We start from the raw sequence: 27,576 nt of genomic DNA, 5'->3' as shown, positions 1-27,576 counted from the left end.
ACGGGTGGGTCAGGCCAGGTGGAGGTAGTCAATCAGTGGGGACGCATACTGTCTCCTAGCTACCAAGGAGTATGGGCCCCGCCTTTTGGGCCCCTTTTGGGCACCAATTCTGACCAAGGTGATAGGCTGGTTCAAATGTCTACTAGGGTAAATTGTAATTCAATTGGTCACCTAGCATGACTGTGCAGCTTTCTCTGTGTGTTACAATTTCATTGGCCACCTGTGTGTGGCCATGCCCAACCACATGGCCTTTGCTCTATAAAAGTTAGTCTGGAAAGCAGGGAGGGGTCGCCCTCTTTGTGACAGGGGCAGCCCTGACCAGTCTGTTTGACTGTCGGTTTTGATTCTTGATGCTTGGCATGAAATAAAGCTTTGCTTGACCTTTGCTTTGTATCAGTCTTGCTCCTTTAATCACGGACCCATTATTGGGGGACCCAACACTTGTAAACATGTTCCTTTTCATAGCCAATTTAATGCCCCCCCCCATGGTTTTTGTTTGTTTTCTTTTGTGTGTGTGTACTTTTTATTGGTGATTTCACATTTTAAAATGTCCCATTGCACAGTGTAAAAGACTATCTAGTATTCTTAAACTCAGAAAGACTGTCATGTGCCTTACAGAGAAAACATATGTATTAGGAAAACTTTTTCTGGCTTGAATTAAATGTCTTGGCTGTGAGTTCAGAGTTAATGATTAACTATATACCTTAAAAACAATGTCTTTTAACAGTAACACACATAAAACAGGATCATGTATTAATTGGTTAATGAAAATGGTATGAACAAATTCTCAAAGGAACCTCATCCTGTATTTTCCCTAGGAGTAAATGGTTCAGTATTCATTAATTTATTGTTTGCCACAAATCTACAGAATATAACTACCATGAATTACAAAAATAGACCATACTTCTACATCTCCTTTATTTCTTATTTAGATAGGAAGAAATAACATAGAGAAATATTAAGTAACATGTTTGAAGACACCAAGATAGTTACTATACAAGCTGGGATTTCAACTTGCATATGTCTGATTTAATTCTGTCAAGTCTTAAAGTTTCAGCGGGTTGCAAATTCAATTTTCTGTTGATAGAATGAGTCTCACTACAAATTTTTCCAGTGGCTAAAAAGTAAGTAAATTGTTGTGTTTTTCCTCTTTTTCCCTTTCTTTCTCTAAATTGGATGTTCAGAGTTTTATTTGTGCATGTGTGTGTGTGTGTGTGTGTGTTTGTGTGTGTGCTTGAACAATGTAAATTTCCTCCAAATTACTATGTTATTTATATTCATTTATTAATTACTTCAATAAATACTGGAGTGTCTACTATGCTTGAAGATATAGTCATCTCTCAACAAGTTTAAAATTTATTGCTGCAAACAGACCTAGAAACAAATAATTAGAATATTATGAGAGATATTACGATGTTATGTAAGGAATATACTAGAAGCAGAGATATTTATAAGGTTTCAAAAGGCCAGAAAATTAGGAAAAACTTGAAATCTGCCTGGGATTTTATGAGAAGACTTGAGCAGAAGGGATTTTTTAACTGGATCTGGAACGAACTTGCATCAGATTGAAACAAGAAAGATAAACTAACTAGAGAACTAACAGGGAGAGACTCAGAGATATGACAAAGCCCCAGAGTTTGGAAAACAGTGTATCAGAAGGGAAAAGACTTTTGGAATATCTTTTCTACAGTTTCCAAAAACAAAACTATTATTTGCTTTATCATTTTAAGACATACAGCCACACTTTATTTCCCCCCAAGTTTAATAGGTTGTAGCTATTGCAGGTCACTTCCATCAATGCATCAAATAAATCTTTTAAAGGTTTTATTTATTTATTTGACAGACAGAGATCACAAGTAGGCAGAGAGGCAGGCAGAGAAAGAGAGAGGAAGGGAAACAGGCTCCCTGCTGAGCAGAGAGCCCGATGCGGGGCTCGATCCCAGGACCCTGAGATCATGACCCGAGCCGAAGGCAGAGGCTTAACCCACTGAGCCACTCAGGTGCCCCTCAAATCAATCTTTTAGTGAATCCGGCATTAGTAAGCATTTTAACTAAAATGCACTGCTCATAACTACATTGAAAAGAATTCATTCTTCTTAAATAATTTCAGTTAATCTTTCTTTTTTCACTTCCCAGTTTCAGAAAGAATGAAAAATAACTTAGTGGTACCTATGTAATTACCAATTTGGGGTTAAGGTTCCACACTAAATCTTATTTGAGGAGGAGGATATCCTAGAGCTTGGTTGGGATCCAAAGATGGATCAGGAAAATGTCTTCTTTTTCAAGGATTCTGATTAGTGTTAATAAAATAAGATATAAAGAGATACAGGAGAGAAAGTACCATTAGAATTCAGAGGCCCAGAGTACCAAGAAATTACCTTAGGAGACTGGGAGAAATCAAGCCAGTCTAAGAGCACAGAGGAGGCAGAAAACAAGAGCTAAGAACACAGAGTGCATTCAAGAAGCAGAACGTGGTGGGGCAGCTGGGTGGCTCAGTGAGTTAAGCACCTGAATCTTGGTTTTGGCTCAGGCCATGATCTCATGGGTGGTTAGAGTTAGCTCCATGTCAGACTCAGTGTTCAGCAGAGAATCTGCTTGAAATATTCTCTCCCTCTGCCCCTCCTCTCCCTCTAAAATAATTTTTTTAAGGGGGAAGTAATTCATTTGACATAAATCTGTGAAGAGGAGGAGTAACTCATATTTAGCTGTAAAGATAGGTAACCTACATACTGTGGAGTGTACTAGAAAACAACATGAAGACTTTGAGTTGTCATTCAAGGGGACTTGGAGTTCCAGTGAAGGTTTCTGATCTAAGAAGTGACATAATCAGAGCTGTTCTAGGATAACCACTAGGACTATGATGTACAAGATGAATAGAGATGTAGGTAAAGCTCTGAGGGAGGATTAAAGGAAAGAAGCCATGGAAATAACTAGGCTGAGGCAATTAAAGGCTTAATTAGGATAACAGCAATGGGAAAAGAGAGGAAATAATGGATAGAAAAGATTGTAGCCATAAAGGAAAAGAAGGAAAAGTCAAGATAACATTATAATTCCAGCCTAAGGACTACTAGTTCTACAAAGAGAAGTATGATATGCAAGAAAACTTGCAATTCAAAATAAGCTTAGTTTATGCCATATTAATCCTGAGGTGCCAGCCAAACAAAAATGCCCAGAGCCTTTGGAAATAGAGGACTGAAGTTTAAGTAAGGTACAGGTGATGTTGAGTAAGTTATAAATTAGAATTTGTAATCAAGCAAAGATGATAAATGTATATAAAATGTTTCTATAAACTGGTGGAAAGTAGAATAAAAGAAGTGCAAAGTTGTCTTGGATTTCAGAAAAGAGAAAGATCATTTTCAGATGGAGTTTGGGGCTTGCTGGTCTGGCATTCAGAAATCTTGCTAGATCCAGGTTAATGATTTTGACAAAGATGGAAGAGGAAGGAATTCCAAAAGACGAGGGCATTCCAGGGGCCTGAAAAGACACCAGTAAAGAAAATGAAGTAGAAAATTCAGCTCCTGTTTGTGAAGGGATGACTAGGACACCAGCATGCTGAGAATTTTGTGTAGTGTCGAGGATTAATAAGAGAGTGGGACAGAAATTTCTGACTATGCCAAAATAACAACAAAATAATCAGCAAAACTGCTTTATTTAAGTCATACCACCTAACGTCCCCATGACTAAACCTTTGGTTAAACTAATTGCTCATTGAGCCAATGCACTCTAATAAGTAACCAAATCAAAATATGTAACTCAATCAAAAACCTGGTCACTTAATTTTTTCAATTTCAGCATCTAAAAATCTTAAAGTCCTACACTCTTGAGGGTTAAAGGAGGGCCTAGAGATTATTTAATCATTCTACCTGATGTTTCAACTGTGAACATCAGTGTCTGAGGTTTTTTGAAATTACAACTTGTATTTTGCATCAGGCAGTTCAGATGTTATTTTTTAAATGTAAATTCTAATGGATAGAAGTATTTCAGAACTACGGGGAAAATATCAGCTTGGCTTACTTTATCATGTTTTTAAAATCAGAAAACCATTTCATTCTTTGTAAAAAAGAATTCTTGAAATGCTCAAATGACAGTAACAATCCATGCCCCATATTTTTACAATTAAAACTGTATTCTTGGGCACTGGTGATATAATATAAAATGCAGCATCAATAATTCCCATTTCAGTTACTTTCAGCAATATTTGCAGATAATTTAAGTAACATATGTACCTCTATAAAAATCAGGGCATCGATATTATTTATGAACAATTCCATGATTTCAAAAAGTCTTCTTTTCCTCTTTCAATAGCTGATTAAAACAAAACAAACAAAACAAAACATAACAAAAAAACCCCTCTGCATTCTCCAAGTGAAACGCAAATAAAACTCCCAAATGAATAGTAGGCAGAAAGAAAACTACCTGATCTGGGAGTTTTGCCAAAACCTTATTTTAATGAACTTTATGGGGAGATACAGAAAGAGCATTATATACTGGAAATGCAGAAATCAAGTCAGCATTCTTGGCAGGAGTACGTTTTAGCCTACAGCACAAAAGGAGTTAATCTGAAATGCAAACAGGAGTTGCATTAAATTTGCTTTGTTTGCCATTCAACATGCTTTGCTTTAATGGCAAAGGCAATTCTGAAATTGGGTGAGTACTTAAACTTTATTATGGAAATAAACGATGTTGCTCTAGAAGTCTTCCATGACAAGAAAAACTCGCTGTGAGGAGATATTGAATTTCTTATTTTCCTATCCAGAACAATTCTCTATTTGTCCAATATTTTCAGGCAAGGGTTCCACAAAATTAAAAATGGCCTTCCCCCTTCTGAAAGCAAAACCCCAACAAAACTTAAACTATATCTTCTTTGCATGTTATAGTTAATGTACTTTCATTATGTTTAATGTGCTTTTAATAGTCTCTTATGGCAAGATGGTGATATTAAATGTGGGAATAAAATATCCATGATACAACCTTGAGTTTGCTATCGTGCCTTTTATCTGAGGACTCAAAACACTTTACACACATTCTCATTCAGTATCTCCTTGAGGTGTATTATGAGCATTTTATGGTTGAGAACACTGAGGTGTACAATGACTAAGAGAATTGAGGTCATTTCCAGAGCTCACACTAAGCACAACCCGAATATGTCCCCTGTAGGAGTAAGTGCTCTTTCCCTCCAGGCCAGAACGTCTCCAAAGGGCTGCAGCACTGGCCTCTCAGGGCCAAAACCTGGATGCATGTTCACTAATCTTTTCATTCAGGGGATTGTCTCTTACCTGGACACCATCAGATGCAGGGATGTAACTTGCCCTTTTAAATGTGTCTGTCACATTTCTGAGAATTTCCACAGACATCAGAAGATCACCTGCATAGAAATTTTTCCTCTGAGTTAAATCCAACAGTGTCTTGGTCACCTGGGACATTCCATCACCTGCCAACGTCCGTTGCCCCTTAGCAAGGTGTTCTTTGATCTGTCATGGTCAAAAGAACAGAACAAACATCAGAATCTTCATTACTATTAATCTACATATTTTTATCAAAAAATTTATTTAAAATTGCAGAGTCAACTTTAAAATAGCATTACAAAACTGTAATTTTGTGTATTTCACACTCAGATGGATTAACATCCAGCACACAAACACTAATGAGTATATACACTTCGGCAGGCATGACAGACTTGTCCTTTCTAGTACTCAGAACACACAGTTGAACATATTGGCAAAACTTTGGGTTTTTAATTGAAATAAAAATTTTTAAAAATACTTTTGCAGGTGATAAACAAGTGAGATAATTCAGCAAGATGTGATCAGAGACAGGAGATTATAAACATTTCAAAATACCTATTTTTCTAACTTCCAGGAAAGATGGTGGAGTAGGAGTACCCTAAGCTCACCTTGTCACTTGAATACAACTAGCTGACACCCACATCAGTGTAAATAACTGAGAAAATGACCCAGAGACTCCCAAAACAAACTCTCCACAGTTAAATGTAGAGAAGAGGCCACATCAAAGAGGAAAAGAAGGTTAGAGATGTGGGACTATTGGTGAGAGGGAGGGGGAGAGCTTCAGTCAAAGAAGGGAGAAATAAGATAGTCACACCAGGGAGTACACACAGGGAAGAGGAATCCCCATAACATCTGGCTTTGAAAACTAGAGGGGTCACATTTTTTGAGTTCTTACAATCAGCATTAAAACCTGGAACTTTAAATAAGCAGAAGAGCCAAGAGGGCGAGAAGAAATTGAGTTCCTATCCTTGAACAGATGATGAGTCAACAAAAAGTGCCATGGAGATACAGCATAGAAGCAGCAGTTTGAAAAATGCCTGGGATATATGGGAGAGAGAAAAATTTGTATACTAATCCCAGATCTTATGCTGGAGGGATAGATTTCTCTAGGAACAAAGGAAAGGCTCCATCTCCCTCCCTTGCCCCATCTAAACATACACCCTCCTCCAGGAAAGAGCTCCAGGCCAATGCTCATTACCCAGCTTGCTAACAGTGCACCATAGACATGCATTCTCGTCTTGCCAGGCCTTCCCTCCAAGGTCTCTCCCATAGTAGAACCACACAAACCTTGCTCACACAGGCATTCTAGCTGAACACTTGTAGATGCACCCATCCAATGAGCCTCCCTTGGTCACTATAAGCTGCAGGTTCCTTCCCACTAGCATGGATATTTCTGGCACCACATGCCCCACACCCACATTCTCTTGCAGTTCAGTGCTACTGCTTCTCTGGCAAGTGCCTGGTCTGAGTCATTTAACCCCAAGGCAGCCCCAGACTGGCTCACTAACAATACAGGAACCAACAGGCAACAGAACCATTGCAGATGATGGGACTGAAGCAAAAGTGGCTCAGCCACAACAGCAGGGCACATACACATAGGAAATATCCCTGACGCTCCAGGTTCTAGTGAACAGGATACATTGCAGTGCAGGGCACTATAGGACTTCTTCTACATAAGGCCATTACATTTAAGAGAAGTAATAGTTAACTTTCCTAACACAGAAACAGATACAGAGAGTTAGGCAAAACGAGGAGACAGAGGTATATGTCCCCCATAAAGCAACAGGGCAAAAGCAAAGCAAGAGACTTAAGTGAAATGGAGATAAGTAATATGCTTATAGAGAATTTAAAGTAATGGTCATAAAGATACTCATGAGGTTTGATAAAAGAGTAGAGAATCTTAGTGATACTCAACAAGCAAATAGAAAACATAAAAAAGAACCAGTTTTTGATGAAGAACTTAATAAATGAAATAAAAAATGACAAAGTGGAATAAATAGTAGACCAGAGGAAGCAGAAGAACACATCAATGACTTATAGGAGAGAGCAATGGAAAGCAATCAGACTCAGGAAAGAGAAAAAAAATACTAAAAAGTGAAAAAAGGACTTAGGGAATTCAGCAACACAATGAAGCATAATAATTTGCACATTACAGGAGTTCTAGGAGGAAAAAAGAGAGAGAGAAAGGGAGCAGAAAAATTCATTTGAAGAAATAATAGCGAAAACTTACCAAATCTGGGGAACAGAAATCTAGATCCAGAAAGCACAGAGAGCCCCCAACAAAATCAACTCAAGAAAGTCCATGCCAAGACACATAATAATTAAAAGGGCAAACATTAATGATAAAGAGAGAATTTTAAAAGTAGCAAGAGAAAAGAAAAGTTACATACAAGAGAAAAGAAAAGTTACATATAAGGGAAATATCATAAGGCTGTAAGTTGACTTTTCTGCCGGTCGGAAGGGAATGGAATGATATAATCAGTGCTGAAAGGAAAAAACAAGACCAACAAAACCAAACAAACAAAAAACAGCTGCCAAGAATACACTATCCAGTAAGGCTATGATTCAGGATAGAAGAGATCAAGAATTTCAAAGACAAACAAAAGCTAAAGGAATTCATGACCATGAAACTACCCCTATAAGAAATGTTAACTGGGACTCTGAGTAGAAAGGAAAAATCATAAGCAAGAATAAGAAAAGTAAGAAACAGAAAAGCAGTAAAAATAAATATATCTATAAAAATCAGTCAAAGGAGTCACAAAATAAAAGGATGTAGAGTATGACATCATATACCTAAAATGTGGGAGGGACAGAGGTAAAGAATGGGTTCACTTAAGTTAATAGAGACTTAACAGAGACTGTTACATGGAGAAGATGTTATATACAAACATCATGGTAACCACAAATTAAAAACCAGTAATAGATATGTAAAAATGAAAAAGAGAAAGGAACCCGAAAATATCACTTAAAAAAGCCATCAAACTGTAAAAGAAGAGAGCAAGACAATAAAAGAACAGAGAACTAAAATAACAACCATAAGACAGGTAAGAAAATGGCAATAAGAACATAACCATTAATAATCACTTTGAATGCAAATGGACTTAACGCTCAAATCAAAAGACAAGGGGTGATGGAATGGATAAAAAAAAAAAAGATCCATGTATATGTTGCCAATAAGAGATTCATTTCAGACCTAGAGACACATGCAGATTGAGTGTGAAGGAATGAAAAAACATTTTTCATGCAAATGGCAGTGAAAAGAAAGCTAGATAGCAATACTTGTATCAGACAAAATAGACTTTAAAACAAAGACTGTAACAAGAGAAAAAGAAAGGAACACTATATAATTATAAAGGAAACAATCCAACAAGAAGATATAACAAATTGCAAATATTGTGCACTCACCATGGGAGCACCCAAATACATAAAGAAGCTAAAAACATATAAAGGAAGTAATTGATAGTAATATAATAAAAGTAGGGGACTTTAACTCCCTCTTACATCAGGGGGCAGATGTTCCACACGGAAAATCAACAAGTAAACAGTGACATCTGATCATTCTAATATTCAGAATATTCCATCCTAAAACAGCAGAATACACATTCTTTTCAAATACACATGAAACATTCTCCAAAAGACACATATTAGGCCACAAAACAAAGTTCAACAAATTCAAAAACTGTGAAGTTGAAGTCATACCATGCATCTTTTCTGACCATAATGCTATGATACCAGAAATAAACCATAAGAAACATCTGCAAAGAATACAAATGCATGGAGGTTAAATAATATGTTACTCAAGAATGAATGGGTCAACCAAGAAAGCAAAGAGGAAATGAAAAACAGATGGAGACAAATGAAAATGAAAACACAATTGTCTAAAATCTTTGGGATGCAGCAAAATCTGTTCTAAAAGGGATGTGTATAGCAATACATGTGTACCTCAAGGAAGAAAGAAAAATCTCAAATACACAGCCTAATCTTACACCGAAGAGAACTAGAAAAAGAAAAACAAAACTCAAAGAGAGGAAATAATAAATATCGAAGCAGAAATAAATGAAATAGAAATTAAACAAACAAACAAACAAAAACCAATTGAACAGATCAATGAAACCAGGAGCCGGTTCTTGAAAAGATCAACAGAACTTATAACTTTAAAGTTTTTTTTTTAATATTTTATTTATTTATTTGACAGAGAGATCACAAGTAGGCAGAGAGGCAGGCAGAGAGAGAGGAAGAGAAGAGGCCCCCTGCCGAGCAGAGAGCCTGATGTGGGGCTTGATCCCAGGACCCTGAGATCATGACCTGAGCCGAAGGCAGAGGCTTTAACCCACTGAGCCACCGAGGTGCCCCAGAACTTATAACTTTAACTAGATTCACAAAAAAAGGAGAGGGGAGGAGAGGACTGAAATGAACAAAAACAGAAATGAAAGAGGAGAAATAAAAAAATGACTCCACGGAAATGCAAAGAATTATAAGAGAATATTATAAAACCATATATCAAAAAACAGACAATGTAACAGAAATAGATAAATTAATAGAAATATATAAACTCCCAAAACTGAATCAGAAAGAAATAGAGGGGTGCTGGGGTGGCTCAGTGGGTTAAAAGCCTTTGCCTTTGGCTCAGGTCATAATGTAGCCCCGCATTGGGCTCTCTGCTCAGTGGGGAGCCTGCTTCCTCCTCTCTTTCTGCCTGCCTCTTTGCCTACTTGTGATCTCTGTCTGTCCAATAAATAAATAAAATCTTTAAAAACAAAACAAAACAAAGAAAGAAATAGAAATATATAAACTCCCAAAACTGAATCAGAAAGAAATAGAAAACTTGAACAGACCAATTGCCAGCAATGAAATTGAATCAGTAATTTAAAAAAAAAGAACTCCCAACCAACAAAAGTCCAAGACCAGATGACTTCTCAGGTGATGTTACCAAGCATTTAAAGAGGAGTTAACACCTATTCTTCTCAAACTATTCCAAAAAATGAAAAAGGAAGGAAAACTTTCAAATTCATTCTATCAGGCCAGGATTATTCCCATACCAAAGCCACATAAAAAAGACACTGCATAAAAAAGAGAACTAAAGGCCAATATCTCTGATGAGGATAGACACAAAAATCCTCAACAAAACATTAGCTAACCAAATCTGACAATACATTAAAAAGAATCATTCACCATGATCAAGTGGGATTTATTTCAGGGATGTGTTCGTGCCTCGATATTCACAAATCAACCAACATGATACATCACATCAATAAGAGAAAGTATATAAACCACATGATCATTTCAATGGATACAGAAAAAGCATCTGACAAAAGTATAACATTCAATCATGACAAAAAACCCTCAACAAAACGGGTTGAATTGAACATACCTCAACATAATAAAGGCCATATTTGAAAAATCCACAGCTAACATCATACTCCATAGTGAAAAGCTGAGAGCTTTTTCTCTAAGGTAAAGAACAAGACAAAACTGTCCATCCTCACCACTTTTATTGAACATAATACTAGAAATCTTTGCCATAGCAATCAAGCAACACAATAGAAATAAAAGGCCAGATTGGTAAGAAAGAAGTAAAACTTTCCCTATTTGCAGATGACATGACATTGTATATAGAAAACCCTAAAGACTCCATCAAAAAATGACTAAAACTGACATTAATTCAGTGAGGTCATGGGATACATAATCAATGTACAGAAATTCATTGAATTTCTATATACTAGTAATGAAGTAGCAGAAAGAGAAATTAAGAAAACAGCCTCATTTATAATTACACCTCAAATAATAATATATCTAGAAATAAACTGAGCCATGGAGGTGAAAGACCTGTACTTTGAAAACCATAAAATTCTGATGAAATAAATTAAACATGACACAAATGGAAAGATATTTCATCCTCATGGATTGGAAGGACAAATATTGTTAAAATACCTGTACTATCTAAAGCAATCTATAGCTTTTTTTTTTTTTTTTAGATTTTTATTTATTTGACACAGAGAGAGCATGAGAGAGAGCACAAGCATGGGGAGTAGCAGGTAGAGGGAGAAGCAAGCTCCTGGTTGAGCAGGGAGCCTGATGTGGGACTCTATTCCAGGACCCTGGAACCATGACCTGAGCTGAAAACAGACACTTAACAGACTGAGCCATCCAGGTGTCCCAAGCAATCTATAGCTTTAATGCACCCCCTATCAACATACCAACAGCATTTTTTCAGAGACTAGAATGAATAATCCTAAAATTTGTATGGAACCACATAAGATATCCAAAGCAATCTTGAAAAAGAGGAACAAAACCACAATCGCAGATTTCAAGAAATACTACAAAGCTATAGTAATCAAAACAGTTTGGTACCAACAAAAAAATAGGCACATAGATCAATGTAACTGAATAGAGAGCCCAGAAAAAAACCCATGATTATATGGTCAATTATTCTTTGACAAAGGAGGCAAGAATATGCACTGAGGAAAAGAGAGCCTCTTCAACAAAGGGTGTTGGGAAAACTGGACAGCTACATGCAAAAGAATGAAACTGGGATACTATCTTTCAGCACACACAAAAATAAACTCAAAATGGATGGAAGGCCTAAATGTAAGACCTGAAACCATAAAGATCCTAGAAGAGACAAAGGCAGTAATTGCTCTGACATTGAATGTAGCAAACTTTTTCTAGGTACAGCTCTTGAAATAAGGAAAACAAAAGTAAAAATAAATTATTGGGATGATACCAAAATAAAAAGTTTCTACACATAATAAGAAACAATCAACAAAACTAAAATGCAACCAAGTGAATGGGAGAAGATATTTGCAAATGACATGTCTGATAAAGGGTTAGTATCCAAGTATCCAGTTATATAAAAAATTTATACAACTCAACAGCAAAAAAATACAAATAATCCAATTAAAAATGGGCTGAAGACATGAACAGATATTGAAGACATTGAGATGGTTAATAGAAAAGATGTTGACATCACTCATCATCAGGGAAATGTAAATTAAAACCATACTGAGATATCACTTCACACCTGTCAGAATGGCTAAAATAAAAAACACAAGAAACAGTAAGTATTGATGAGGATGTGGAGAAAAAGGAACACAGATGCAAACTGGCATAGCCACTGTGGCAAACAGTACGGAGTTTCCTGAAAAAATTTAAAATAGAAATACCATGGGCACCTGGCTGGTTCAGTTGGTTAATCATCCAACTCAGCTTCAGCTCAGGTCCTGATCTCAGGGTCCTGAGATTGAGCCCTGTATTGGGTTCCACACTCAGTAAGAAGTCTGTTTGAGATTTTATCTCCCTTTCTCGCTGCCTCTCCCACTCGTGCTCTCCCTTTCTCTCTCTCTCTTAAAAAAAAACAAAAATAAAAACAAACAAACAAAACCCTGAAAAAACAATAAAATAAAATAGAAATACCCCATGGTTCAGTAATTGCACTACTGGGTATCTGCCCAAAGACTATGAAGACACTAATTCAAAAGGGTATATGCAACTTTATGCTTATTGCAACATGATTTTCAACAACCAAATTACGGATGCATCCCAAGTATCTGTTGATAGGTGAATGGATAAAGATGTGGTATATTTATATAATGCAATATTACTTGCCATTAGCAACAACATGGATAGATCTAGGGAGTAAAATGCTAAATGAAATAAAGCAGTCAGAAATAGACAAATACTGTATGAATTTACTCATACATGGAATTTAAGAAGCAAAACAAATAAAGAAAAAAGAGACAAACTGAAAAACAGACTCTTAGCTATACAGAAAAAAATTGATGGTTATCAGATGGGAGGTAGGTAAGGGATGGGTGAAATAGGTGAAGGCTATTGAGAGTACACTTATCATGAGGAGCACTAAGCAATCATAGAATTATCGAATCACTATATGGTGCACCTGAAACTAACATAACACTGTACATTAACTACACTGGAATTGAAACAAAAAATATATCCATTTTTATTTAATAAACTGAGCTTAGTAATTTTTGTCTTACCTTTTAAAATAAACACATCTTTATGTAACAGCAAAAAAAAGTTTTTATGAAAATTTTAGCTTAAGAAAATGCTCTAAGTTTTTCTATGACATCTCTAAATAAAAGCTAGGTTACATTAGTTTTACTTAAAAAATAAATAAACAATAACAATAAAACAAAATAACCAAAAAACAAAAAAAAAATTAGTGATATCTTCAGCAGCAGAATGAACAATTAAGATGCAAAGCTTAAATTAGTTTGAGAAATCTGCCACCAATTGTCATATTTGCTTATCTCACATTTCAAGGGAAGAACAACACTTAACAATGTGGTATAACAGCAAAGTAAGAAAAGGTAAGGAGATAGCAATGATCCATTATATTTTTATTTGTTTACTAAAAGGTCAATATCATTCCACTAGTAAAGTTGTGATAAGATTAAATTTTCAAAAGGGTATGAAATAATAAAGAACTAACACACCAGAAATTATTGAAATAGAAAGGTTAATGTATAATAACTGTAATTATCAATTTCCCATTAAGAAATATGACAATAAATCCTTTAAAGTATGCAATCAATCTGAACTAATCCAAAAGTTATGAATTAGTTGAAAAAAATGTTACAAATTATCTTGGCACTTCAGAGGATACTTTTCTTTAGCCTCTAAAACTCTCTCTAAAAATATTTTGATAAAATAAACTTCTTCAGAGATAAACTGTATTTCCATTATGTTATGCTAAAAAAAAAAACAGATTTAGACATTTTATTTCTTCTTATTTTATTCTTTCATTATTCTCCCCCTCTGTCCTCAGTGGCAGTGACTGACCACTGACTAAAGCCCCAAGGATTGGACGGCATAATGATCTAGCCCTTGCATATCTAAAATTTCAATGGACCTTGCTGTGGAATGACATTAACATATTTAATTATGATACTGGGCGATCAGAAAGGACTGACCCTCAGAGTAAAAGGCAGCTGGTTTGCCAAGAAGATATGTACTACCAAGTTGAACTCCAGTTCTGCTATTGATAACTATTTGCAATTTTCTGTTCAGGTCATGTGTTCCATAACTTCATGTTTGTGCACTGAATCATTCACCCTCCTCCCTTACATTAGCCCATGTTTATATACCACTCATATTTATTCCTGGTTCTCCTAAATATCTAAACAGAGTTAATGGGTTCATTCCTTGTGCTCTCTTATCTTACACACATCACGCTATCACACTGAAGTATGTTTGCCGGTATGTCTTGCTGTGCCAATAGTCTTTCTGAATCTTGAGGGTAGGTTCCATGCCTTATTCACAGCCTTAGAATGCAGTAGAGTAAAAGTTTGTTAGAGTGCATTTCAGTTATGATGTCCTAATTATACCTTTGTAATGTAATACAGTGGAAAGGGCTTTGGAGCCATAGCTGTCTAGATTTTTATTTAAATGTTTCAAATTATTATTTATGTCATTGGACCCATCAGAGACTCAGTTTACCATGTCTCCTGTAAGATTAGAAAAAATATGCCTATAGAGTTAAAATTTCTTTTTAATCTTTTTTCTTTTCTTTTCTTTTTAACTTCAGATGAGCTCATGCAAGCATAACAGAGTGAGTACAGCTATTGCATACCGGAAAGCTTGCTTCATCACAGACAGAGATGATTTATTTCTTGGAGACTTTCAACACCTATCTCTTCATTCATTGTACATTAAGTGCATGTCCACTTCAGGGCCCTTGAACTAGCATTTCCTTTGGTCTGGAAGAGTCTTCCCACAGAAATCCGCAAGTTTTTGTTTGTTCGTTTGTTTTTTGTCATTTCCTCAGAGAGGTCTTACCTGACTCCCTACACAAAATGGTCTCCTTGTCATTCTCAATCAATTTACCCTTCTTCATTGTGCTCAGCCTTACTAACAATTGTGTATCTGTCTCTTGGCTTATATGTTTTCTGGCCTCTTCCATTAGAATATAAGCCTTGTGAGAAAGACTTTTTTTTTTTTTTCTGTTACATTCCCTGCACCTAGAGAACTTTCTAGTATGTTGAATAAATGAATGAATGAATATGCCAATGTCCTTCTATGTTTATATTGGGTCACAGGATTAAGTAAGGCACACTTGAAAGCTGTGCTAGCGTGTTCATCAACATAGAAAACAGAAAACATTGGTATCAAACTGCATGAAATAAATAAACTTTCTGACTTAAAGAGACAGTGTAGCTTCTGGCCTGAAAAGTGTCCTGTCCAGTAGATACAGCGTGAGGAAAGTCGCAAAGAGAAATGAGATTGATAGGGTCAACCTAAAAAAAAAAGTCATAAAACTCAGTCTTCAGTTTTGTGCTGGCCGTACAAATCACAGCTGTGATACTCAGAGCTTCAGAGGACTTGAATGTTCTCCATTAGAAATAGAATGTAAGTAACAGCTGCCAAGGTAAACATCATCAAACTACTTCAGAACAGCTCCATTATTTTGGCAACCCCTACCTCCGTGAGGGATTTTACCTGCACAGATCTAACGTATCCTTCCCCTCAAACAAAAACATAACACTGACTTAAATCTTGTGGAATAAAACAGTTAGTCACGTATTCTATTTGCAATAAAAATTGTACAGAAGGCAGTGAATGGCTCAACTAATCAGAGCTAGAAAAAAGCAGTCTTTCATGCCTGGGTCAGCATCAAATGCAGCCCGAGTCGGTAGTAAATTAACGTCTTTGCCATCTGACAGCTGCTTAGCAGGCTTCTGTGAAATGAGTTGTTCTCAGCCCAGCCCTTTGCAGACAGGTGCCCCATCACACCACCAGCTTTCACAATTGGCACTAATTAGTATCCTTCCCGGCACTGTCATTGAAAAGCACCCAGAACAAATATCTTGTAATATTTGTACACATGAGTATAGACTGTTGGTGGCATTTATAAAGGGTATAAAGAGTGTTCGGTTGAGACAGATAGCCATCCAGAACATGTTTAGTTGAAAAACAATTCCAGGTTCTTGATCTTCCTTCTACAACACAAGTAGACTGTGGAAGTTTCTCTCCTTACCTTAAGCCTACACTTTTGCTATTTCTAGAATGACCAATCCCTGTTTATCTGCTGGACTGTTTTTTCTCTTTTCTGGATGAAGAAATAGAGTTCAGATTGGGTTTGCTCACCTTACCTGTTCTCCATTTCAAATTGTCCTTTACTTCCACTTCACCTGTCTTGTTTTTATCTCTATGATTTTATGATTGAAGTCTACGGTTAGGTCTATGATTTTGAATCCCACCCAATCCTCCTCAATCTTTCTGTCTCATAAAAATACAGCCTGACACAGTGTATCTTATTTAAATACTGCTACTTTCCCTTCAACTACTGTCTTCTTTCTGTTTCTCTTCAAAATCAAAATCAGAAGTATGAAATCTGATCTAAAACCCACAATTCTTTAAATTGCAAATTAAACTCAACAATTACCTACTAAGCATTGTCTCTGGAAATCTTATTAGTATATTAAGTTTAAAGAACCGCTGGAGTCACAAAACCTGGATTTAAATTGTGGTTCTACTATTTACCACATAGGCCACTGGACAAATTGTCATTCCCCTAGGATTTTCTGATTTGTCTGTGAAAAGAAACAAATGTCATTATATGTTTGTTGTGAAGGATTAATACAAAGCTGAGGATATTTAGATAAAAGATATTCAGTGACAGTTAGCCCTTATTTTCCCATATTCAATTTCTAAGCCCTCTGAATCTTAGCTATGTATTGTTTCTCACATCTGTCCTTCTTACCTATAGGGAAGAGATGCATGCTGGTCTACGTCTTCAGTACCTCATTACAACAGGTACCCAGGAATAAACCTAACCAAAGAGGTAAAGGATCTGTACTCGAGGAACTACAGAACACTCATGAAAGAAATTGAAGAAGATACAAAAAGATGGAGAAGCATTCCATGCTCATGGATTGGAAGAATAAACATTGTTAAATGTCTATACTGCCTAGAGCAATCTATACTTTCAATGCCATCCCAATCAAAATTCCACCAGCATTTCTCAAAGTGCTGGAACAAACAATCCTAAAATTTGTATGGAACCAGAAGAGACCCCGCATTACTATGGATATGTTGGAAAACAAAACAAAACAAAACAAAACAAAACAAAACTGGGGGCATCATGTTGCCTGATTTCAAGCTTTATTACAAAGGTGTGATCACCAAGACAGCAGTACTGGCACAAAAACGGACACATAGACCAGTGGAACCGAGTAGAGAACCCAGATATGGACCCACAGCTCTTTGGTCAAATAATCTTCAACAAACAGGAGAAAATATACAGTGGAAAAATGACAGTCTCTCCAATAATGGTGCTGGGAAAATTGGACAACTATGTGTGGAAGAATGAAACTTGACCATTCTCTTACACCATACACAAAGATAAACTCAAAATGGATAAAAGACCTCAATGTGAGACAGGAATCCATCAGAATCCTAGAGGAGAACATAGGCAGTAACCTCTTCAACATCAGCCACAGCAACTTCTTTCAAGATATGTCTCCAAAGGCAAAGGAAACAAAAGAGAAAATGAACTTTGGGGACTTCATCAAGATCAAAAGCTTCTTCACAGCAAAGGAAATAGTCATCAAAACAAAGAGACAACCCCCAGAATGGGAGAAGATATTTGCAAATGACACTACAGACAAAGGGCTGATATCCAAGATCTGTAAAGAACTCCTCAAACTCAACACTCAAAAAAAGCAGATAATCATGTCCAAAAAAATGGGCAGAAGACATGAACAGACACTTCTCCAAAGAAGACATACAAATGGCCAACAGACACATGAAAAAATGTTCATCATCATTAGCCATCAGGGAGATTCAAATCAAAAACCACATTGAGATACCACCTTGTATTAGTCAGAATGGCCAAAATCAACAAGACAGTAAACAATAAGTGTTGGAGAGGATATAGAGAAAGGGGAACCCTCTTAAACTATTGGTAGGAATGCAAGTCAGTGCAGCCACTTTGGAAAACAGTGCAGAGATTACATAAGGAATTAAAAATAGAGCTTCCCTATGACCCTACAATTGTACTACTGGGTCTTTACCCCAAAGATACAGATGTAGTGAAAAGAAGAGCCAACTGGACTCCAATGTTCATAGCAGCAATGGCCACAGTCGCCAAACTGTGGAAAGAGCCAAGATGCCCTTCAAAAGACGAATGGATAAAGAAGATGTGGTCCATATATACTATGGAGAATTATGCCTTTATCAGAAAGGATTAATACCCAACTTTTGTATCAACATGGATGGGACTGGAGGAGATGATGCTGAATGAAATAAGTCAAGCAGAGAGATTCAATTATCATATGGCTTCACATACTTGTGGAGCATAAGGAATAGCATGGAGGACATTAGGAGAAGGAAAGGAAAAATGAATTGGGGGAAATTGGAAGGGGAAATGAACCATGAGAGACTGTGGACTCTGAGAAACAAACTGAGGGTTTTGGAGGGGAGGTGGTGGGGAGTTAGGTGAAGCCTAGTGGTAGGTATTAAAGAGGGCATGTATTGCATGGAGCACTGGGTGCAGTGTATAAATAACGAATCTTGGAACACTGAAAAAAAAAAAAAGAGTGCCAGCTCACTGCAGGGGAATAGGGGCTAGGGGGCTAAGAACCCCCTCACTGCTCATTGGGAGGGGGCTCTGGTCAGTATCTCCAAAAGGGCTTTAGAATCTTGGGCTTCAGCACCTAGAACTCACACATAATCTGAAACTCTCATAGGTTGCTAAATCATCAACTCTCACCTATAGCTCGAGTTAGGCTTTCTTTTTCTTCCAAATTTCTTGTATCTAAAAATCTCCCTATCTTTCTTTTGAGCTAAGCTGCAATGCAATATTTGCAAATATATCTTGTTGTAGTTTATAGAAAAGTCAGTATGATCTGTGAAGTGTTAGCTTGGTCTGTCCCACTGTTCCAACTATTGTTATAGGATCCTAATACCAACTAGACTGAACTACTCACCATCTCCCAAAGAAAGTCCATGGATCCTGCCTTTGCTCCCTGACTTAGGCTCTTCTGAAACTTTAAGTGTTCCCTCCAAATATACTTGTTAAATTGTTATCTTTTCTTCCTCTTTCCTGAATTCTTCTCAGATAACTGCAATCATGATATGATCTCTGGATTCAAGCCTCAAAGAAGTAATCTTGCTCTATCTTACATTATTATAGTGTTTGTGTTCTTATCTTATCTATTGTACTAGATCATAAACTCCTAAAGGGCTTGCACTTTCTTATTCAACTATGTGTCCCCTGTAATTTCTATCTCACTATCTGCACACAAAGGTACCTGCTCAAAGGGTTTGCTAAATTAAACTGAAGCTACAGAAGGATTTTTCCCTTCTGTAGCTATCAACCTCACTAGCTGCCAAGGTAAAAATATAGCAGTCCATGATGATTCAAAACAATGAAATATATAATAATGGGGAAATTGTACATCCCCTGACACAACTGCCTTTTAAAAGATATCTAATTATATAAAAAGGAAAATTATTTCAGAAATTTTAAACAACTATAGTTATAGTTCTATAACTGCTACCTTTTAGAACAAAAACAAAAATTAAAACTACGATAAAGGAGTTATTGAGAGCTTATTAACTGGCAAGTATTGGATAAAATTTTTACATGAATGATCTCATTTGATTTTTAAAACAACTGTTGGAGGTGCCATAATTATTCATATTTTACAGATGAGAGTATTAACTTAGTGTGTTGAACTGCATTCCCCAGGATTGTTTACCTCTGGAATTGCACTAAGATTTAAGTTCAAGTAGTAGATTTTGGAGTTCCTGCTCTTAACCACTACATGCTTAATTGCTAGAAACTGTCAAAATGCTTAGATATTTAAAAATCATTCTTAATCATGCTTGTTTTAAAGAGATACTAAATCTTTTTTCATATGAAAAAAGAATACAAGAAAGAAGAGACTGGAAGCAACTTTCCAGCTTGTTGAGGTACTGCCAATTATTTGAGTAATAGTCATTATTTGGAATTGAGTGTGTAAATGTTCCTAAAGCCATTTACCAATATCTGTAGAGACTTTTTCTTTCTCTCTTTCTTTTTTTTTTAAAGATTTTATTTATTTGAGAGAGAGTGAATAAGAGAGAGCACGAGCAGTATGGAAAGGGAGAAGCAAGCTCCCTATTGAGCAAGGAGCCCAAAGTGGGCTCGATCCCAGGACCATGAGATCATGACCTGAGCTGAAGGCAGATGCTTAACCGACTGAGCCACCCAGGTGGCTCTATAAAAGACTTTGTAAGTAGTTTATTCAAGTGGAGGGAAAAATTCCCATGGATATATCAAGGATTCTATTTCCCGGGGCTGTATTTTCTAATTTTTTAAATTTAGTCACTGAAGTACTTCAGGTTTATAATTTTGGTATTTCCTTTAAAAATTATAATTATCAGTAATTTAGTCTGCTCAACGGCAGCACTCTGTAACCATCTTTGTTCCAAAGGGCAAGTCTTAAAAGTTTCTGTGTCATTCACATTTAATACTGTTGACAAGATCGACAGTGAAAAGAAAAAAAAAACTGAATTCTAAAAATAGTTGCTTTTTATAGTTCTGGATTAAGCCTTCTTGTTCTTTATATAGACAGATATGGTGAGGGTCATGGTTTAAAGAGTAGGTGTGTTTCTGAAATAACCTTATTCTTTTCACTCTATGCCTCCTACCGCCAGCCACAGTTGTCTCTATTGTGTGAATCCTAAAAAAAGGTTTATCGTAGTCATTTTGTGCAAATGACACACTTTAAACATCATATATTTATATATTATTTTCAGCATCAACTCCTACAGTCCATCTGTAAGGTATTTTAAAGGTTCTCACAGCTCTAAGTGACTTCAATTAAAAGATAATTATACAAGAAACTTCTTTCCATAAAATAATAATCTAAGTATATATTTTTGCTTCAGGTCGTAACTATCAATTATCTAAGACCAAAGTCATTCATTAGATGATGGTATTAAATTATTTACAGATCTATCTGGTGTCTCTAGGAAAGAGATCATTCCGTATAGAAAAGAAAGCATACCCTTTGTTCTACTCTATTAATGGTTCTTAATTTTCCCTATATCTGATATAAAAAACCTTGCATTCATGTTAGAGCTGTTCTAGGGCTCAAGGTTCAAATTTGAAAAGACAATTCTTGTCTGGAGACAAATTGATGGCAAGATTTAGTCCAGAAACCTCCTGCAGGAATTATGCATGTTTTGCACAGAACCCAGGAAAAAGAACCCTTGGCCATGGGTATTTGGTACCCTGGTTCTTGCCCCAGGAATTCCTGAAGTGAGAGATAGGATGCCATAAACTTGAGAATTCCAGTTTATTGTTAAAAGAATAAACTGAGTCATGAAGAAAACTGATGAAGAAAGGTCAGTTAGCTATACACTATGCATATCTCCCTGTAAAACCTATAAATTTACGAGAACATAGTAAATTTACCTAAAAGGAAACCCACCCCCCCCACACACACACACTGGAATTAGCTTTAATTTCAGAGCGGCTAGAATTAGTCAAAAGTACAATTCCTGAGCAAGGGACATAGTTATCTAAGATTTCTTTTCTTAACATCAAAACAGTCTGAAGCTCTTATTAATATTCTGACCTAGGAGATAGAATTAGAGCCTGTTCCTTGAGTTCAAGCTGTATAAAATAGTCACAGACTGGGACCCAAATTTTCAGGAACCACCTAAGTGGGAGACAGAGCATTAAGTAACCCAGTATTTCTCTATGGCTTTTTCAATTATATTTCCATTACTTAAACTTCCCAGTTCTTGTGATACTGTACCAGTCAGAATGGGATAGATTATGCTGTAATAATAAGCAATTTTAAAATATAAGTGCCTAAAAACAATAAAAATCCATTTCTCACTCCCACTATATATATGTAACTCAGGTCATCAGGAAGTCTCTGTTCATCATAGTCATTCAGGGGTTTGGGGTGATGGAGGTTGAAAGATTTTGCATTGGCAACAGCATTCTCAGCCCCAACATGACAAAGTCCACTTCCTTACAGAACCAGTTGGACAGTTCTAGTCACACGTGTATACCTAACTTCAAGGAGTGAAGTAACACAATCCTCCCATGTGCCCAGAAGAGGAAAACTAGGTATCACCTAATAGAGGTATATCCTGTGGTATGGAAACTGGCTAGCAATCATTTAATTTCTTTGCATTCATCCACCAACACTTTCCCTCCTTTATGTTTTAATTTTTTTTTACATTGTTTACCATTTTACTTCTTTGCATTCCTCTGCCAGAAATTCAACCTTAGATAAAATCTATCCCTGTGCTTCTCAAACGTTAATGTACACATGAGTCACAGAGGGAGCTTTTCAAAATGCAGATTCTGATTAAGGTGGTCTGGGACATGGTTTCAGATTCTGCATTTCTAACAAGTTCCCAGGTGCTGCTTGTTGATACTTCTGGTCTTCGGAAAACGTTTTAGCTCCACCAAATGCCTTCTCTGCACCTGCATCCAAGCAGCTCAACTGTGCTGGAGAAAAATCACAACTAAACTGACTAGCTGCACTCTAAGTAAAACCTCAGTATAATACAACTTTTGGCAACCGCTAAGTACACCTGCTTCACACTGTTCTTTATTGTCCTGCCTTCCTCATTTCAGAAAATGACATTCCCATCAGCCAAATGTGTTCACTCAACCTTAATGAAGGATAACATCATCTCTCATCTGGATTACTGCAGCAGGCTTGACAGGTTCCAGTTCTGCTACCCTATAGCCTATTCTCCATAGAACACCATATGACCCTCTTTAATTATAATGAGTCACATCGCTCTTTACTATTAATGGCTTCCCATTGCATTTAGAATAAAATTCAAACTCTTAGCAAAGGTCTTTAAGGCATAGAATTATTTTTTCCTACATAGCTCTCCAACTTCATCTCATGACATTCTCTTCTTGCTCAATACCTCTAGCAACTAGATCATCTTTCACTTACTTAAAGACTTCGAAGATTTTCCAAATGCTATTCCCTCAAATGGAAGGCATTCTTATTCTCTGACACACTCATTCTTTTCACTCTTTGAATGTCCAGATCCATCTCATTTTTCAGGCCACAGCTTTAAACGTCATTTCTCCACAGAGACCTCTCTGACTTTCTTATCTAAAGCAGTCCCCAAACTTTATTTCCTATGTTGGTACTTGGTTAATTTCCTTTGGCATACCACAATGTGTAATTATATATCATTTCTTGTCTACTCTATTTGCATTTGTGAGTGTCACATTCAAGTTCTATCTTTAGGTCCCTGCATTCTGTTGCACATAAAGGTCAGTAGGTATTTGTAGAATAAGTTAATGGGTAGTTGAATGGATAGGTGAAAGACTGAATAAGATACACTTTCCTTTTATTTCTTTTTCTTTTGACATTAGCCTAATTCACTATAAAGTATATTTTATTAAATCATCCGATGAATAAATTTCAAGTCAGTGAATTTCAACTGCTAAAACTAACCCTAACATTTCATCTCTAAGTCACACTAAATCTGTAACCTGGGAGAATCCTAAATTATTTTGGGTTCTTATAGACATAATCAATAATATATTTTCAGTTTAAAAAAAAGAAGTAAAGTATAACTTGAGAAGTATTTCATTATGTATCTATATAGTGGACTCCCTTAAAATTCCCTAGGAAATACTATTCTATGTATTTAAGAGTTTTTTTTTTTTATAATACAATTAAAATTTACTGGTTTAGTACAGTAATTCCTTTAAGGCTGATGATTTTGCCACTAAAACTAGAAAAATCCATATAAATTACAAAAACCACACTCCCTAGAGTATCACATAGCTATGGATGAGATAAAATAAATTTCCAGAAAAAGGAGAGCCTTTGTAAGGTAACCAACAATTTTAGTCATGGCAGAGGTGTTGCTAAATCTGGGCAAGAAGTGAGGGTCAGGTGTAACTTTGGAAGAGGACCTCTAATGAAGAAAGAGAAACTAATGTCTTTATTTGCCTAGCACTAGAAAAATGTATTGGAATTTGAGAGTCCCTAAAAATCTTACTGGAATTTTTTCTCCATGAGATATTTTACTAAGTTTTTGAAATGCATAGGAAGTTGAGAAGCTAGGATGAAAACTTCTAAAATGCAGAGTATAATTTTCTCCATCTTTGTAAGTATGCATTTGGAAAAAAAATTTGAAGTTGCTTGGAAAGAAAGCTCAAGTATTGAGCTGGTTGGTACCTCTTGAAGGAGAGAACTGAATCTTCTACAGTTTCTCAGGGCTGATGGAATAGGCAAACATAGGCTCTCCATCCAAAGCCTTTAAGACACACAGTGGGGGCACCTGTGTGGTTCAGTGGTTTAAAGCCTCTGCCTTCAGCTCAGGTCATGGTCCCAGGGTCCTGGGATCAAGCTCCGCATCCGGCTCTCTGCTCAGCGGGGAGCCTGCTTCCTCTTCTCTCTCTGCCTGCCTCTCTGCCTACTTGTGATCTCTGTCAAATAAATAAATCTTTAAAAGAAAGAAAGAAAGAAAGAAAGAAAGAAAGAAAGAAAGAAAGAAAGAAAGAAAGAAAGGAAGGAAGGAAGAAAGAAAGAAGGAAAAAAAGAAAGAAAGAAAGAAAATCTTTAAAAAAAAAAAAAAAGAAAAAAGACACACAGTGGAAGGAGGACTAAGCAGAGGTAGTCTTACTAAAATGCAAATCACCTCAACCCAGATCAACTCTCAACTGCATTGAAGTATCAGCTCCTCACTGTATCTGGATTTAAAAAAAAAAAAAAAGGAGAAATGCTTTTGGTGGACATTGACATTGTCTAAAAACCCTACATGTGTTTTACACAATGACTGGCATTTAATAAAAATTAGGAGATATGCCAGATGATGTGACTGATAAAATAAGCCCATTCATAAATTATCCAGATATTAGATTTCACTTTGATAAGTAATTTAAAATGACTGTGGTCCATTCTTCGATGGAGAATTCTAAAAGAGTTGAAATCTTAAAAAATAAGATAAAATAAACAAGCAAAAACCATTAACAAATGTGTATTCTAGATCAAGAGTTAGTGAACTATATAACCTGTGGACCAAATCCAGCCCATTGCTTGTTTTTGTGTAAAGTTTTACTGGAACACCATCATGTTTACTCATTGTTTATGGCTGTTCTTGTGCTACAACAGCAGAATTGAATAGTTAGAAGAGCGACCATATGGGATGTAAAGCCTAAATATTCACTATCTTCTTGAAATATATTAAACTGTGAACTTTGGCATATGAATTGCTTAGAACATTAAAATTTAGTTAACATTTTACTTCCTTTCCTCCCTACCAGCTCCTTCATGGTAGACAGGATTCAATAAATGTGAGTTATTGTCATTTGCTGAACACTTAGTGAACTCATAATTTTATTCAGGACCACATGCTAAATACTCTGGAATTGTGAGGTTGAACTCAGATCCTAAAACTTCAACATTTGATCCTGAATAAAAAGTAAGACGCTTCAGTCCATTTAAAAGGAAATAATGTTCTTGAGCTTCTCCTTGGCATTGTTGAGTTTTGCAAAGACTATCTGAGCTCTGGGAGTGAGTATGCTGACAACCTTGAAAATTGGCAACAAGAACAAAAAGGAAGTCCGGTGCCATGTCATTAGTACTTAAAATGAGGGTGTCCACGTTCTTCCAAGAGAGGACGATGTAATTATATATACATGTTTATGCATACTGAATTAATGTTGTAATTAGTAATGATAATAGCTCACATTTACTAAATGTGTACTACGGTAACAATTCCATTTTATTGGCCTAAGGTGACCTCATCACTGGTGTTTTTAAGAATTCCCATGCAATTATAACGTTCACCCAGGATTAAGAAACTTCTGATTTAGCTTCTTCTTCCTGCTTTCACTATCATCTGCTGTGCTCCAACCATCCTGTATTACAAAAAGCTGGCAGAACAAGTAACTCCCCTATCTCAGACTCACTTAGCTCCACTTAATTAATGACTACTTGAAAACAAAAATCATCTGCTAGTTCTCCTGGCTGGCTGGACCATAGTACTGGGCTCTTTGTTTCTTATCTACTTATTAAAAAAACAAGACTTTCATATTTTTTGGCTCAATAGATATCTGTTGTAAGCAAAAACTATGGTGGCTATTGTCTTCCTTTCCTCTAAATTAGCTGCAGTAATAAAATGTATTATCCTCCTGAATCACTACATAGTACTACTCTTAAAGCTAAAATAACACTGTATATCAATTATATTGAAATTAAAATTAAGTAAATAAAAAATTTAAAAATATTCTACTCTTTTAGGCAGTGCGCTGGGTACTTATGCAAGGAGGTATTGGCCAAAAACTGTAACATGTGAAGAGTTTTGTTGCAATGGAGCAAAATTCACCTGGAAGGTAGGGAATATGTAGAAAAAAAATAAAACACATCTATTCTCTGTCTCTCTTTGCCTTTGTCCCTCTGGGTCTCTTTCCCTCTCTCTTCCCTCAAGCTTCCCCTAAAGGAAGATAGCTCTAACTTTGTCTCTCTAACCTAATAATCCAATGATAGAAGTAGAGGAAAATAAGAGAAACAAAGTCCTCAAAGTAGGATTCACGCTTTTTGACATCCCTGACCACAAAATCAACCTTTTGATGACCAGGCTACTGCTCCTAATTCCATATTTACTTGTTTGTTAAATGAAGGTTTGAAAAATAGAAAAGAGGTTTTAAGGGACAATGACTTCATAAGGAAGGACTTTTACTAGAGGTCTTTGACCTTTCTCAATCCCACCCAACTCACTCACTCATCTCCAGGGAAGGAGGAATGACATATGCCTGATGGATTTAAGAAAAGGCATTGGTATGCTTGGTTCAAATTTTGCTTTAGAACGCTCTACACGCAGAGTATGTATCCCGTTTGTTCTACGCAATTTATCACTTCAGGAGTAGGTGCGTGTGTGTGTGTGCATGTATGCATGTATATATGTGTAAGCATGTATCTGTATATGTGTAAAATAGAGGGGGGAGAGAACCAGAGACAGACAGACAGACAGACAGACAGAGAGGAGGGATGGGGCTAAGAAGAGGCTGTCTGTGACTGTCCAGGTATACCAGACACAGGGGGATCCGTTTATTTAATCCAGGGAGATCTTGCCCCACTTTGGCCACAATATTCATCCTTCTTCTTCAAAGAACTTTATGAGTAACAAGAAAATTTGTCTGACTCCTGTGCCTGTTTCTCAATAGGCTTTAAAATTATTTGTACTTTATTTGGTCTAAGATTCAGAAAATATCCCAGAAATTAAAGGAAATATTAACATATGAGAAAATATGAAAATTTCAAGAATCCTACTACACTTT

At 36.3% G+C, this 27,576-nt stretch overlaps 1 protein-coding gene across 5 annotated transcripts in view; it reads right to left on the bottom strand.

The window, feature by feature from the left end:
* The window catches only part of ADGRB3 (adhesion G protein-coupled receptor B3), a 739,102-nt gene that overhangs the window by 372,103 nt on the left and 339,423 nt on the right, over positions 1-27,576 (bottom strand). For all 5 annotated transcript variants that reach the window (XM_032340376.1, XM_032340375.1, XM_032340373.1 and 2 more), the window contains one exon: positions 5,277-5,471. In XM_032340376.1, the coding sequence (XP_032196267.1) occupies positions 5,277-5,471 (195 nt within the window). The remainder of the gene's footprint in view (positions 1-5,276; positions 5,472-27,576) is intronic.

Source organism: Mustela erminea, chromosome 4 (genome assembly GCF_009829155.1).
Source record: "Mustela erminea isolate mMusErm1 chromosome 4, mMusErm1.Pri, whole genome shotgun sequence".
Classification (NCBI taxonomy): Eukaryota; Metazoa; Chordata; class Mammalia; order Carnivora; family Mustelidae; genus Mustela; species Mustela erminea.
This window is presented reverse-complemented; position numbering and strand designations above follow the sequence as displayed.